This window comes from Oncorhynchus tshawytscha, linkage group LG02 (genome assembly GCF_018296145.1).
Source record: "Oncorhynchus tshawytscha isolate Ot180627B linkage group LG02, Otsh_v2.0, whole genome shotgun sequence".
Lineage (NCBI taxonomy): Eukaryota > Metazoa > Chordata > Actinopteri > Salmoniformes > Salmonidae > Oncorhynchus > Oncorhynchus tshawytscha.
This window is the reverse complement of record NC_056430.1, coordinates 46,529,497-46,543,575: the sequence shown is the minus strand read 5'-3', so window position 1 is coordinate 46,543,575 and position 14,079 is coordinate 46,529,497. Positions and strand designations below refer to the sequence as shown.

At 47.5% G+C, this 14,079-nt stretch overlaps 1 protein-coding gene across 1 annotated transcript in view; it reads left to right on the top strand.

The window, feature by feature from the left end:
* LOC112222711 (protein bassoon-like) overlaps positions 1 to 14,079 on the top strand; it is a 137,826-nt gene that overhangs the window by 71,978 nt on the left and 51,769 nt on the right. The window contains exons 4-5 of the mRNA XM_042305280.1: positions 5,605 to 6,447; positions 10,489 to 14,031. Of these exons, the coding sequence (XP_042161214.1) occupies positions 5,605 to 6,447; positions 10,489 to 14,031 (4,386 nt within the window). The remainder of the gene's footprint in view (positions 1 to 5,604; positions 6,448 to 10,488; positions 14,032 to 14,079) is intronic.

The following is a 14,079-nucleotide window of genomic DNA, read 5'->3' as shown; positions in this document are numbered from 1 at the left end:
AGTCCCTAATTAAACCATTACCAACCATGGGAAACATGCTGTAACCATCACCATTATTAGGATGTATAGTTTAGGCTCAGTTTAGGCTATCATCATTAATAGGCTCGTCCTATCTGTGCAGTTCACATGAATAACCTATGTCTAGTAACAGTTGGATTTGTTGGGGTTAGCTAGCTAGGTCGTTTTGTGCAATTATTGTTTTATGGTCGACTATATTCTGATTGGCAGGAAGATGGATGCGCTCAATCTGCATCATTTGGTGTGTGCGGTCATCTCCGAACACAGTGAACGTGCTCCTTGCCGGCGCTTCTTCATTCCCGTTCATGTAGCGCTGTTAGATTTGAACATCCATCGGTATCCCTCTACTAAATGTGTGAGTCTCGGTGTGTTTGGAAAGGTGTGCCAGATATGTTTGAGAGAACGGTGTGTGTGTGTGTGTGTGGGGTGCTCAGGTACAACTCAGTGTTTCTGCACCTCATGTTGTTACACAACCATAGCAGAGCACCCCCCCCTTGGGGGCACACTGGGTTACTAATGAGCCTAGACTGGAGAACACAAGCAAGGAATCACACACACACACACACAGCTCTAATCTTGTCCACCAGCCGGCTCTCTCGAACCGTCGGGTTTCATAGCGCCTCAGAACGAGGACTTGACTGGAAGTCTATGGCAGGAGCGGACGAAACAACCGCTGGTTTTAATTGGCTGATCTCTCTGTCCATTCACCATCCAGCATAACCCTTAGAACGTCCTGCCGACATTGTGGACTTCAATGAGCGAGCAGCGCAAGTGATGCAAAGTATGCATCTTAGAAATAGCTTTCACATACGTGCTTTGTATGCCCCCGAACTCGATTGGGCTTCCCAAAAAACAATATGGCCGTTGTGATCGAACCTTTATTTTGATTGGCGATTTTCGCCACATTTCAAAGTCCCATCTAATACGGCTGTAGCAGGCTCGCCCCCTCTCCTGCCTCGACATCAACCACACCCCTTTCAAGTCCCGCTTTGTTGCGCGGTTTTCACAGGTTCTATGCACCTGCAATTATTTTTCTGGGACTGAGGTTTACACAGCTCTAACCTGTTAACAATCACTGTTCATGCACCTACAGCACAGTCTCACACTTGCACATTTACAACACAGGTGTACATTGACTGATAAACCCTTGCACACACTGACACCCCAAAAAGCAGTCGCATACCCCCGCACTGTTGTTGTATTTACACAATCATACGAAACTCCAATACATTCACTGATTCACTTTCATCAGATGAGAAGGCCAAGGCAGAGAAGCTGAGTAGTGGCGAGAGTGGCACTCCCAGGCCTTATCGCTGGAGAGACTGTACCTGTCAACCGCTGTTCTTTGGGGCCCACAGATTAACGTCCATATCAGACTGTCTGTTAGTCAGGAGCCTCCAGGGCCCATGGCCCAGACACACAGACAAAGTGACTCAATTATTTCCCTGAATGTGGCACTTTTAGTTTGCTCGTTCTCTCTCTTTTTTCATGATCAATTCTATTTCCTTATCTCCTCCCTCCTTGTAACATAAACACACTATCTCTACACATTTTGTGCAGGGAGCAGGTTGCAGGTAGAGTAACTCACTTGTAACTTGCCATTCCTCACGCTGCTGCTGCTGCACTCAATTCTGGAGTGTAACCAAAATCCGAACACATTTTTAGCTTAAAATGTGACATTTAAAGTATGCTGCAGTGAATTATGGGAGCGTAGCAGTGGTGTCCTCCACTCTACGATGGGACCATTTAACACCTGTGTTGTGCTTTCCTTTATGAGCTTTATGCTGTGGGACTGTTTTGTAGTCTATTGTTATAGTCTTTATTTCCTCCTCGGAGGTTAAAGAAGGCATCATAACAATAAAGGAGGATGTCCTAATATGGACACCGTATAAAGATAGGATCTATGGTACAGTGGTATCGATGGTAATCGGCTATAGAGGTGTTTATGAGGTTATTTGTTATCGCCTTGACGCCAACAATACACGTTACACACAGATGCCATTTCTCCATGCCTTGAGGCTCTGGGCCCAGCTTCACAAGGCGTTGAAGAGTATGGTTGCTATCTAGGATCAGTTTAGCCTTTTAAATCATCAATGAATAAGATTTCATGGACAGGGAGGGAGGGGCCTGATCCTGGATCGCTTTGTGAATACGGGCCCCGGGCTACAAACATGGTGCCACCATCTCTCGTTGTGCTTTTCATAACCTGGTAATAGAAGCATTTAAATGTTCCTGTTGATCTGAGAATAAAATAACTCCTGCTGAGACTAAGGCTGTCCTAATACGGACACCATAGTTCTGTCTCATTGATCAGCTCTTTTAATCGGAAATGGAATCTGTTTCTGCTAATATCCTGTCTTTGATGGGTTTACACCCTTTTTTCCCCCTCAGGCAGAATGTTGACATAATCAATACCTCCATAGAGGTGTGGTGGCAGTGCATTGGAGACTATCTGGTTGTGTCCAAAATGGCACCCTATTCCTTAAACAGTGAACTGCATGTGACCAGTGCCCATAGGAATCAGGTAAAGAGTGCGCTATATAGGAATATAGGATATAGGGTGCCATTTTGGATGAACCCCGCTGTTGATTGAATGTGAGGGGTGACAGTCTGTGTCTAACTCTCTGTTGATGAGTGTTATCTGCTCAGTGAAGGGCTGATTACATCTGAACAGTTGACTGTGGAACTAATTGCAGTTGGGTCTCTGTGTCTCAACACTAATAACCATAGTGCTGATTTGTATTCATGCAGCGGCCGTCCTCCTATGTGCTTCAAAGCGCTTCACATTGTCTGGTGACCAAGCCTTCTCAAGCACATGAAAGGGTTGACTTCAACAACTACAGGGGTTTGAGTCCTTTAGCCAGCTCTGACCTAACCTGCCTGTGCTGCGGCTGCGGCTGCGGCTCGAAGTACCTGATCTGACCTCAAACACGCTTCTTTATAGGGCATATCTTAGTTTGCCCAGAATCTAGGAAGGAACATCTTTCTTGAACCGAGACTTTATCCCAACGGCCGGCTTGTTTTAATCGGAGGCCAATTTATCACAATTTCTGATCCTTTTAATCCGTCTTTGTTATGCTGGTCTTTGGCCATATGGTGTGAGAGGGTGGCTATTTCTTTCATTTAGTAATGGTACCCTAAGATGCTTTTAGTTTTTTTATACCCCTCCATCACTCCCTCTTTATCGAATCAATTTTTAGCAAGAGTAACCAGTCTTCCTCCATATGTGTTGACTCTCATATCAACATAAAGGTCAATGTTAAACAAGTCCCCTGTGTTCAGAGTCAGTACACTCCCTGTTAAAAGCCTTGGCTCTCTGCCACCACTGTAGTCTCACTGAACAGCACTTTATTGCTAAGCCTAACCACATTGTTTCTACAGTATATTACAGCCATATGAAAGAAGAAGGACCGGTATTAATATATAGTGTACTACCTTTGACCAGAAAAAGTACACTATATAGGAAATATGGTGCCATTTGGGACGCAGAGGCAGTGTAAATTAGCAGCCTAAACCTTCTACCAGACAGCTGATTTATGGGGGAGTCGTGTTTTTACATCTTTTTTTTTCCGGTTAGGAGGCCATGCTTCATTTGTAAGCGCTGCTGTGAGCACAGCGGCAGTGCAAACAGCTAGCTGTTCCTGTCCTCTTCTATCTCAATGTTACTCAAGCGTACTTTCACTTTGTTTGACAAGTATAGCACCTCTTTTCATCTAACACCGTCCTACTTCTACCCCATTATGTTTCACTATGGTATGATAAAGTCTATGGAGAGTATCAATGTGAACAGCATATATATACAGTGCCTTGCGAAAGTATTCGGCCCCCTTGAACTTTGCGACCTTTTGCCACATTTCAGGCTTCAAACATAAAGATATAAAACTGTCTGTCTTTTTTTGTGAAGAATCAACAACAAGTGGGACACAATCATGAAGTGGAACGACATTTATTGGATATTTCAAACTTTTTTAACAAATCAAAAACTGAAAAATTGGGCGTGCAAAAATTATTCAGCCCCTTTACTTTCAGTGCAGCAAACTCTCTCCAGAAGTTCAGTGAGGATCTCTGAATGATCCAATGTTGACCTAAATAACTAATGATGATAAATACAATCCACCTGTGTGTAATCAAGTCTCCGTATAAATGCACCTGCACTGTGATAGTCTCAGAGGTCCGTTAAAAGCGCAGAGAGCATCATGAAGAACAAGGTACACACCAGGCAGGTCCGAGATACTGTTGTGAAGAAGTTTAAAGCCGGATTTGGATACAAAAAAATGATTTTCCAAGCTTTAAACATCCCAAGGAGCACTGTGCAAGCGATAATATTGAAATGGAAGGCGTTATCAGACCACTGCAAATCTACCAAGACCTGGCACATTCTTCCATTGCAAAACTACCATTCCAGTCTAAACTTTCAGCTCATACAAGGAGAAGACTGATCAGAGATGCAGCCAACAGGCCCATGATCACTTGTTCTCTGGATGAACTGCAGAGATCTACAGCTGAGGTGGGAGACTCTGTCCATAGGACAACAATCAGTCGTATATTGCACAAATCTGGCCTTTATGGAAGAGTGGCAAGAAGAAAGCCATTTCTTAAAGATATCCATAAAATGTGTTGTTTAAAGTTTGCCACAAGCCACCTGGGAGACACACCAAACATGGAAGAAGGTGCTCTGGTCAGATGAAACCAAAATTTAACTTTTGGCAACAATGCAAAACGTTATGTTTGGCGTAAAAGCAACACAGCTCATCACCCTGAACACATCATCCCCACTGTCAAACATGGTGGTGGCAGCATCATGGTTTGGGCCTGCTTTTCTTCAGCAGGGACAGGGAAGATGGTTAAAATTGATGGGAAGATGGATGGAGCCAAATACAGGACCATTCTGGAAGAAAACCTGATGGAGTCTGCAAAAGACCTGAGACTGGGACGGAGATTTGTCTTCCAACAAGACAATGATCCAAAACATAAAGCAAAATCTACAATGGAATGGTTCAAAAATAAACATATCCAGGTGTTAGAATGGCCAAGTCAAAGTCCAGACCTGAATCCAATCGAGAATCTGTGGAAAGAACTGAAAACTGCTGTTCACAAATGCTCTCCATCCAACCTCACTGAGCTCGAGCTGTTTTGCAAGGAGGAATGGGAAAAAATGTCAGTCTCTCAATGTGCAAAACTGATAGAGACATACCCCAAGCGACTTACAGCTGTAATCGCAGCAAAAGGTGGCGCTACAAAGTATTAACTTAAGGGGGCTGAATAATTTTGCACGCCCAATTTTTCAGTTTTTGATTTGTTAAAAAAGTTTGAAATATCCAATAAATGTTGTTCCATTTCATGATTGTGTCCCACTTGTTGTTGATTCTTCACAAAAAAATACAGTTTTATATCTTTATGTTTGAAGCCTGAAATGTGGCAACAGGTCTCAAAGTTCAAGGGGGCCGAATACTTTCGCAAGGCACTGTATTTTAAATGTTTCGATCGTTGTGGAATAATCGTTAGTTTGCAGACAATGTTTGGTTTTATACAATCCTGTACCATGCAGTTTTCTAAATGTCGCTTTTTGCTCTGTCTGTGTTTCAGAATAAAGAATGGCTCTGCCTGAACTGCCAGACCCAGAGAGCTTTGTCTGGGGCCCTGGGAGACACTCCACTTCCTGCTCCTCAGCCAATGGGATCCCCACGGCACCCGGCTCCAGCCAATCAACCACAGCCTCAGCAGAGAGGGCCCAATCAGCAGGCAGGGCTACGGCCCACTGGTCCTCAACAGCAACAGAAACCACCGGGTGCCCAAGTAAGTGGCCCTCCTTTCTCCCCTGCCAAACAGGCAGGGCCCACCGCCCAAAGCAAGGGGCCTGCTCAACCGTCCCCTGCCAAGGCACAACCCTCCCCTGCTAAAACAGCCCAGTCTTCACCTGCTAAGGGTGAACCCTCCCCAGCCAAACAGACAGGACCCACCACCCAGAGTAAGGGTCCTGCCCAGCCCTCCCCTGCCAAGGGCGCATCCTACCCTGCCAAACAGACAGGACCCACCACCCAGAGTAAGGGTCCTGCCCCGCCCTCCCCAGCCAAGAGCGCACCCTCCCCTGCCAAACAGACAGGACCCACCACCCAGAGTAAGGGTCCTGCCCAGCCCTCCCCAGCCAAGGGTGCACCCTCCCATACTAAAACTGCATCCACCCCTAGCAAGGGTGCACCCTCTCCTGCTAAGGGTGCACCTACCCAACCTAAACCCAACCAGAGTGTACCCAACAAGCAGTCTGGTAAGCAGCAGCAGGGCCAGGAGAAAACTAAAGTCACCACCAAAACTCAAAAGGAAGCAGAAGTCAAAGCCTCGCCCAAGAAGGGAGCACCTGAGACCATCACCACATCAAAAGATGAAAGGAAAAAACCTGCTGGAGACTCGCAGAAGTCAAAGCACCATGACGTGAGCGACCTGCAACTTCAACGTCTTTACCACTGTTATTGTTCTTGATTTACCACCAGAATTGTATTTACCTTCATTTCAGTCATTCTTGACAGTTGTCGTCGTCGTCGTCATCATCTTCATCATCAACGTCATCCTCTTCGTCATTGTCATCATCTTCATCATGAAATGTTTCCACATATTGAATCATTTCTTTCTCTGTCTATAATCTTGTGCTGAGCGATGAGTGCTTTCTGAGGTCGGTTTGGTTTCGGTTTGATTATAGAGCATTTTTCGTTTTTCGTTTTTTAATTTTTTTAAAATTATTAAGTGACATTAAAATGATTTTAGAGCTTTTTAATGGATATTTCAAAGCCAAAAATAGTGAACATTCAATTGCTAAAACATTGAAAATATTCCATTGTCTCTGTCAGCTCCACATTGGCTAGACATCAATAGAAAAATATGAAATTGCTATGAAATAATAAAATATTCCAGTTGTGTATATTACATAGTTTATATTTGAAGAAAAAAAATAACGTTGGTCAATTCGTTTTTTAATAACCGGTCAATCACTCAGCATTACTATCATCATCATCATCATCACTGCCATCATCATCACTATGATCATTACATTATATCAAATAGGAGGCTGCAGGTAGTCTAGCAGTTAGAGTGTTGGGCCAGGAACCAAAAGGTAGCTGGTTCGAATCCCTTAGCCCACTAGGTGAACAAAAATCGGTCGGTGTGCCATTGGCACTTAACCCTAATTGCCCCTGTAAGTGGCTCTGGATAAGAATGTCAGCTAAATGACTAAAATGTAAATGACCACCACTGCTATCACCATCATTACAACATATCATTCTTATCCCCCTTCCCCTCGTCATCTCTATCCCCAAGCATCAGCTGTTTACCATGCACCAGGTTTGGTATCTTTTACCTCTCTTTTTATTTCACCAATCATAATGTTAAGCCTGTGTTATCTTTAATATGGTCATCTTTCTCTGGCATTGCGATCGTGATTAATCAGTGTTATTATCATGCAATGCCCTGTTTTTATTTATTTATTATTATTTCTTTTTTTTTTTACTTCATCATTATATTTTGATCAACTTGTTCATTTATTTCCGTCATTCTTCAACTGTATTGCAGTGATTGCATTGGGAAAATGTATTGTACAAGCATGTAACAAAAATATCATGTTTTTTTCTTTGTGTCTTGTTTTGTTTTTTGTCATTTTTTTTGTCACTTTTTTATCTCAAGCTTTTTATTTAGTCATATTTATACAGTGTCGTGAAAAAGTATTTGCCCACTTTCAGATTTTTCACTATTTTTGCATATTTTTGATACTGAATGTCATTTGATCTTCAACCAAAACTTAATATTAGATAAAGTGAACCTGAGGTTACAAATAACACAAAATAATAGACTTATTTTATTAAGAAAGGTATGTGTTTGGTTTTCATCAGACATAATGGTACCCATCTGGCCCAAAAAGTTGACTCAGGTTTGCCAAAAAGCACCTGGAAGTACCTGGATGATCAAGACTCTTGGGAGAATGTTCTATGGACAGATGAGTTTAAGTATAACTTTTTGGACGACATGGGTCCCGTTATGCCTGGCGAAAACCAAACACTGCATTCCACAGTAAGAACCTCATACCAACGGTCAAGCATGGTGGTGGTCGTGTGATGGTTTGCGGATGCTTTGCTGCCTCAGGACCTGGATGACTTGCCTTAATAGAAGGAACCCTGAATTCTGCTCTGTATCAGAGAATTCTACAGGAGAATGTCAGGTCATCTGTCTGTGAGCTGAAGCTGAAACGCAGCAGGGTCATGCAGCAAGACAGTGATCCAAAACACACAATCAGTGTTGTTTGGACCAGTCAAAGTCCAGACCTAATCCCAATTGAGATTATTATTGTAGATTTTTTAAATTTAACCTTTATTTAACTAGGCGAGTCAGTTAAGAATAAATTCTTATTTACAATGACAGCCTACCCTGACCAAACCCGGACAACGCTGGGCCAATTGTGCTCCGCCCTATGGGACTCCCAATCACGGCCGGATGTGATGCAGCCTGGATTTGAACCATGGACTGCAGTGATGCGTCTTGCACTGGGATGCAGTGTCCTTAGAGCGCTGCGCCACTTGGTTGCCCAAAGTCCTGCCAGATGTTATGGCAGGACTTGAAGCAAGCAGTTCATGCTTGAAAAACCACACGTGTGCGGACTCCCGGCCACAAACCTGAACCTATAGGGGAGGGTCCGGGTGGGCATCTACCCTTGGTGGCAGCTCTGGTTCTGGACGCAGCCCCCCCTCCTTACGCTGATCCCTCCGCTTCTGTGGAACCAGACCGTGGATCAGCTCGTCGCTGAAGACTCTAGACTGCAGCTCGTCGCTAGAGGCCCCGGACTGGGGATCGTCGCTGAAGACCCCGGGCTGGGGATCGTCGCTGAAGACCCCGGGCTGGGGATCGTCGCTGGAGACCCCGGACTGGGGACTGTCGCTGGAGACCCCGGACTGGGGACTGTCGCTGGAGACCCCGGACTGGGGACCGTCGCGGGAGACCCCGGACTGGGGACTGTCCCCGGAAGCCCCGGACTGGGAACTGTCGCCGGAAGCTCTGGACTGGGAACTGTCGCCAGAAGCTCTGGACTGTGGAGGCGCACTGGAGGCCTGATGCGTGGGACCGGTACAGGTGGCACCGGGCTGATGACATGCACCTCAGGGCGAGTGCTGAGACGAGGCACAGGATGTACTTGACTATGGAGGCGCACTGGAGGTTCTAGAGCGTAGAGCTGGCACAACCCTTCCTGACTGGATGCTCACTCCAGCCCGGCAAGTGCGGGAAGCTAGCACAGGGCACACTGGGCTGTGAAGGTGCACTGGAGACCTTATGCGTGGGACCGGTACAGGTAGCACCGGGCTGATGACACGCATCTCAGCACGCCCACTCTGCAGCGCTCTCAATGCCAGCACCTCTCTCCGGAATCTTTTGTCGAGCTCCTCACTCGACTCCCTGACTGGCTCCATGTGCCCCTCCCAATTTTTTTCTTGGGGTTGACTCTCGTGCCTGCTCCGTTGAGCTATCTCCTCATATCGTCGCCGTTCCACTTTCACTGCCTCTATCTCCTCCTTAGGACGGCGATACTCCCCGGGCCTGCGTCCAGGGTCCTTTTCCATCCTGGATCTCCTCCCAAGTCCACTCCTCCTGTACACGCTGTTTGGTCAATTTTTGGTGGGATCTTCTGTCATGATTGTCGTATGAGTGAGACCAAGGCGCAGCGTGGTATGCGAACATTCTCTTTTAATGAATGAAACACTTAACAAAAACAACAAAACCAACAAACGAAACGTGAAGCTATACAATTTAGTGCAGACAGGCAACTAAACATAGTTAAGATCCCACAACACAAATGAGGAAAATGGCTACCTAAATATGATCCCCAATCAGAGACAACGACAAACAGCTGTCTCTGATTGGGAACCATATCAGGCCAATATAGACGTACTAAAACCCCTAGACATACAAAACCCTTGACATACAAAAACTAGAGTACCCACCCTAGTCACTCCCTGACCCAACCAAAATATATAGAAAAACATCTAAGGTCAGAGTGTGACACTCAGGTTCCCTTTATCTAATATGAGGTTTGGTTGAAGATCTGATAACATTCAGTACCAAAAATATGCAAAAATTTTGAAAATCAGAAAGGGGGCAAGTACTTTTTCATGGCACTGTATGTATTACATTATCTGTTATAGTTGCATGTGCTTTGATGATTGAATTCCTTTCAATGTAATTAGTCTCTTGTGTCTTGCCAGAATCGTAATATATCCTGTATAAGCTCCATTGCTTTAATTCCAACCCCTATCATCTGTGAAACAAATGCTCATAAAAGTGACACTACCGTTGAGTTAGGTGAAACGATAGGAAAGAAAGGGTGCGCTGATGCCTGTAATAGACTTTTTGCTATAGAAACAAATTAAGTCAAGGGGAAAAAGTACTGATGCTAATACCGCCCTCTGACCTCTCTCTTTTTTTCTCTCTTTCCTTCAGTATTCCAACAAGTCCAGCACACAGAGCCTCAGTGACACGGGCTACTCGTCAGATGGGATATCCGGCTCCATGGGCGAGATCACAGGCCAGATCCAGGAGGATCCGGGGTTGAAGCTGAGTGAACGAGGCCCCTCTAGCCCCTCTGAGATAACCAAGCTGGAGAGCTCCATGCGGCCGCTGCTAGAATCAAAGTCCAAGGAGGCTGCAGACCAGGGCCGGGGGAGGCCTCACTCTCTGTCCATTGGCCAGGACGAGGAGTACAACTCGGATGGGGAAGTGTCGGACGATCTCAGCTCAAAGCTGCGACACGACTATGTGGAGGACAGCAGCGAGAGTGGTCTGTCCCCCTTACCGCCCAGGCAGAAGAAGTCCCATAAAGAAATGACAGATGAGGAGTTCATGAGGAGGCAGATCATGGAAATGAGTGCTGACGAGGATGAGATGGAGGAGGAAGAAGGGTACGGCTACCAGAAAACAAAAAACAAAAAGGATTTGGGGAAGGAGAAACGACGCAGCCTCACCCACCATTCCAGTAGTTTTGAAGAGGACACTAAGGGTGCTGATGGTGAAGAAGACGAAGGTATGATGGCTTCCCAAGGAGGCCTGCGGCGGTTTAAGACCATCGAGCTGAACAACTCAGAGCATGACCTCAGAGAGCCAGAGCTGGAGATGGAGAGCCTGACTGGATCACCAGAGGAGCGGTCGAGGGGGGAGTATTCCTCCACCCTACCTGCCACCACTCCCAGCTACACCTCTGGCACGTCCCCTACCTCTGTGTCCTCCATGGAGGATGACAGTGACAGCAGCCCCAGCCGCAGGCAGAGACTGGAAGAAGCCAAGCAGCAGAGGAAGGCTCGCCACCGCTCCCATGGCCCACTCCTGCCCACCATTGAGGACTCATCCGAGGAAGACGAGCTGAGGGAGGAAGAGGAGCTTTTGAGAGAACAGGAGAAGATGAGAGATCTGGACCTGCAGAGGATCCGCAGCACAGCCAGGAAAACTAAGAGAGACAAAGAGGAGCTGAGGGCCCAGAGACGTAGAGAGAGATCCAAGACTCCGCCCAGCAACCTCTCTCCCATCGAGGATGCATCCCCAACAGAGGAGCTGAGACAGGCAGCAGAGATGGAGGAGCTCCACAGATCCTCCTGCTCAGAATACTCCCCTTCCATGGATTCAGAGGCAGAGGGCTTTGAAATGATGGGCTCCAAGCTCTACAAATCAGGAAGCCACCACAACCTACCCACGTTCATGTCTCTCTACTCCCCCACTGAAAAACCTACTGCCACTTCACCGTCTGACAAGACACTGAAAAGTGCAGAGGAGGTTTATGAAGAAATGATGAGGAAAGCAGAGATGCTGCAGCAGCAGCAGCAGGGACAGCCAGGAAGGCCAGGTCAACAACAAGGAAGTCCACAAAGGCAACCGGCTGGGGCACCTCAGCCTGGCAATAAACAACATCTAGACACTGGAGCTTCCCTAACACCTGGCTCCAGCCCCACACAGATCTCTGCACCTGTTTCCTTCTCCTCAAACGACCCACGTGGGTCTGGACGAGGAATCCCCCAAGGAATCAGTGTGACACAGCATCTATCGAAAGAAACCCAAGACAGGATGAGGACGCAGACTGCCAAAATAGGGGGTGTTATCCCCCCGGCAGCTGGAAGACCAGGTACTCATGGACCAGCACAGGGGGTGCCTCTTCCTGACCCTGGAGTGCCCTCCATCGCATCCTCCCTCTTCTCCTATTTTAAAGGCCCCAGTCCTCCTGTTTCCCCTGCTCCCTCTCCCTCACAGAGCCCCATTCATTCCCCGTCCCCACGACCCACAGGGCCTGGGGTGTCCCCACGACCCTCAGGGCCTGGGGTGTCCCCACGACCCACAGGGCCTGGGGTGTCCCCACGACCCACAGGGCCTGGGGTGTCCCCACAAACCACTGGGCCTGGGGGGTCCCCACGACATTCTCAACCTGGCGCTGGTGGCCCAACCTCCCCAATACCGCCACAACAACATGGAGCCCAGACGCCACAAAGATCAGCGTCGCCACGCCTTGCAAGACAACAGTCCTCTTCCGACTCACCAGTAATGGTGATAACTCTGGGCTCTGAGACCACCACTAGTTCAGCAAAGCCTTTAACTGTAAACTCTTCCACTTCGCCCCTGTCCTCGCCAACACAGGGTGTACGTCAGCCCATGTATCAGCAACATACTCCTTCAACAAGCTCCCCAACATTCACACAAATGCACCCACTGCACCAAACCCCTCAACCCGGTTTACAGAGGCCCCAAACTGCAGAGAGGGTTAATGTTGGTATGAGCATGACAATGACAACCACAGCTACCACATACAGTCGTGGGTCAATGTCAATGGAAAATATCTCCCTATGTAGAATCTCCAACGTTCCAGGTACCTCTAGGGTCGTGGAGCAGGGCCAAATTCAAATGCATCCGACTGGACTTGCATCTGTGGTGGACCTGAGAGCACCAATGAAGCCTGCCCCAATCATCATGACTGACCAGGGCATGGATCTAACGTCTCTGGCAACTGATACAAGGAGGTATTCTCTCGATGCTGAACAACCACCCAGCCGTCACACAGCGGTGCAGGACCTGAATGCAGCCATGAACCTGAATGCACAAGAGCAGCCGCATGTGTCTGCGTCCACTCCAACAACAGTCACCGTGGCAGCCTCCATGTTTATATCTCAGCCGAAGGGGCATCCAGTGGTTTACGGAGATCCCCTTCAGAACCGTATGGATCTGGGGCAAGGTGTGGGATCAGCAATGTGTCTTACACAAACTAAGACACCCATCACTGACCCGTCCATTCCTAAGATTGACGCATGTCTGGAGGATTTGGGCATCCAGCAGCAGCAACTCCAGATGCAGCAGCAGAAGCTCCTACAGCAACAACAGCTCCTCGAGCAACAGCTCCAGCAGCACCAGCAGTCCTCTTTCGCTCGCTATAACCTAGCAAACCAGGTCCAGCCGCTGTTGCTGAAGAAAGACCTGGTGGTGAGCCAGACAAGCATTGGCATTGCTCAGCCTGTGGTCAGTGTCAGTGCAATTCCTAGAGTATCTCCCTTACCTCCTCAGCCAGTGTCTGTGGCTCCACCTTCCTCTAACACTCTGCATGACTATTGTCAGGGTGGGCTTGCTTTGGAGTTGAAGAACAAGCCCACGGTCATGAACCTGTCCACGGGAAAGCCCCATGTCATGATGGTCCAACTGGAAGACCGCAATACATCTCAGGTGGCCACAGTGACTCAGCTGGTCAAAGAGCCTCCTCCTCCTCCCCAGGTCCTGGATCTCACTGGTGGACAGATGCAGAAACCAGAGAACCAAGTGGCTTGTTGTGACGTTGTTTACAAGTTACCCTTCACTGGTAGTTGTGCAGGGAACTTAACTCAGAAAAATCTTACCACTGAACCTTCCCAAGTCACCCTTCCACCCCCTGCCCCACATTACAGTGTAAGCCAGCAGCAGCAGCAGCAGCAGCAGCAACAACAGCAGCAGCAGCAACAGCAGCAGCAACAGCAGCAGCAACAGCAGCAGCAGCAACAGCAGCAGCAGCAACAACAGCAACAACAACAA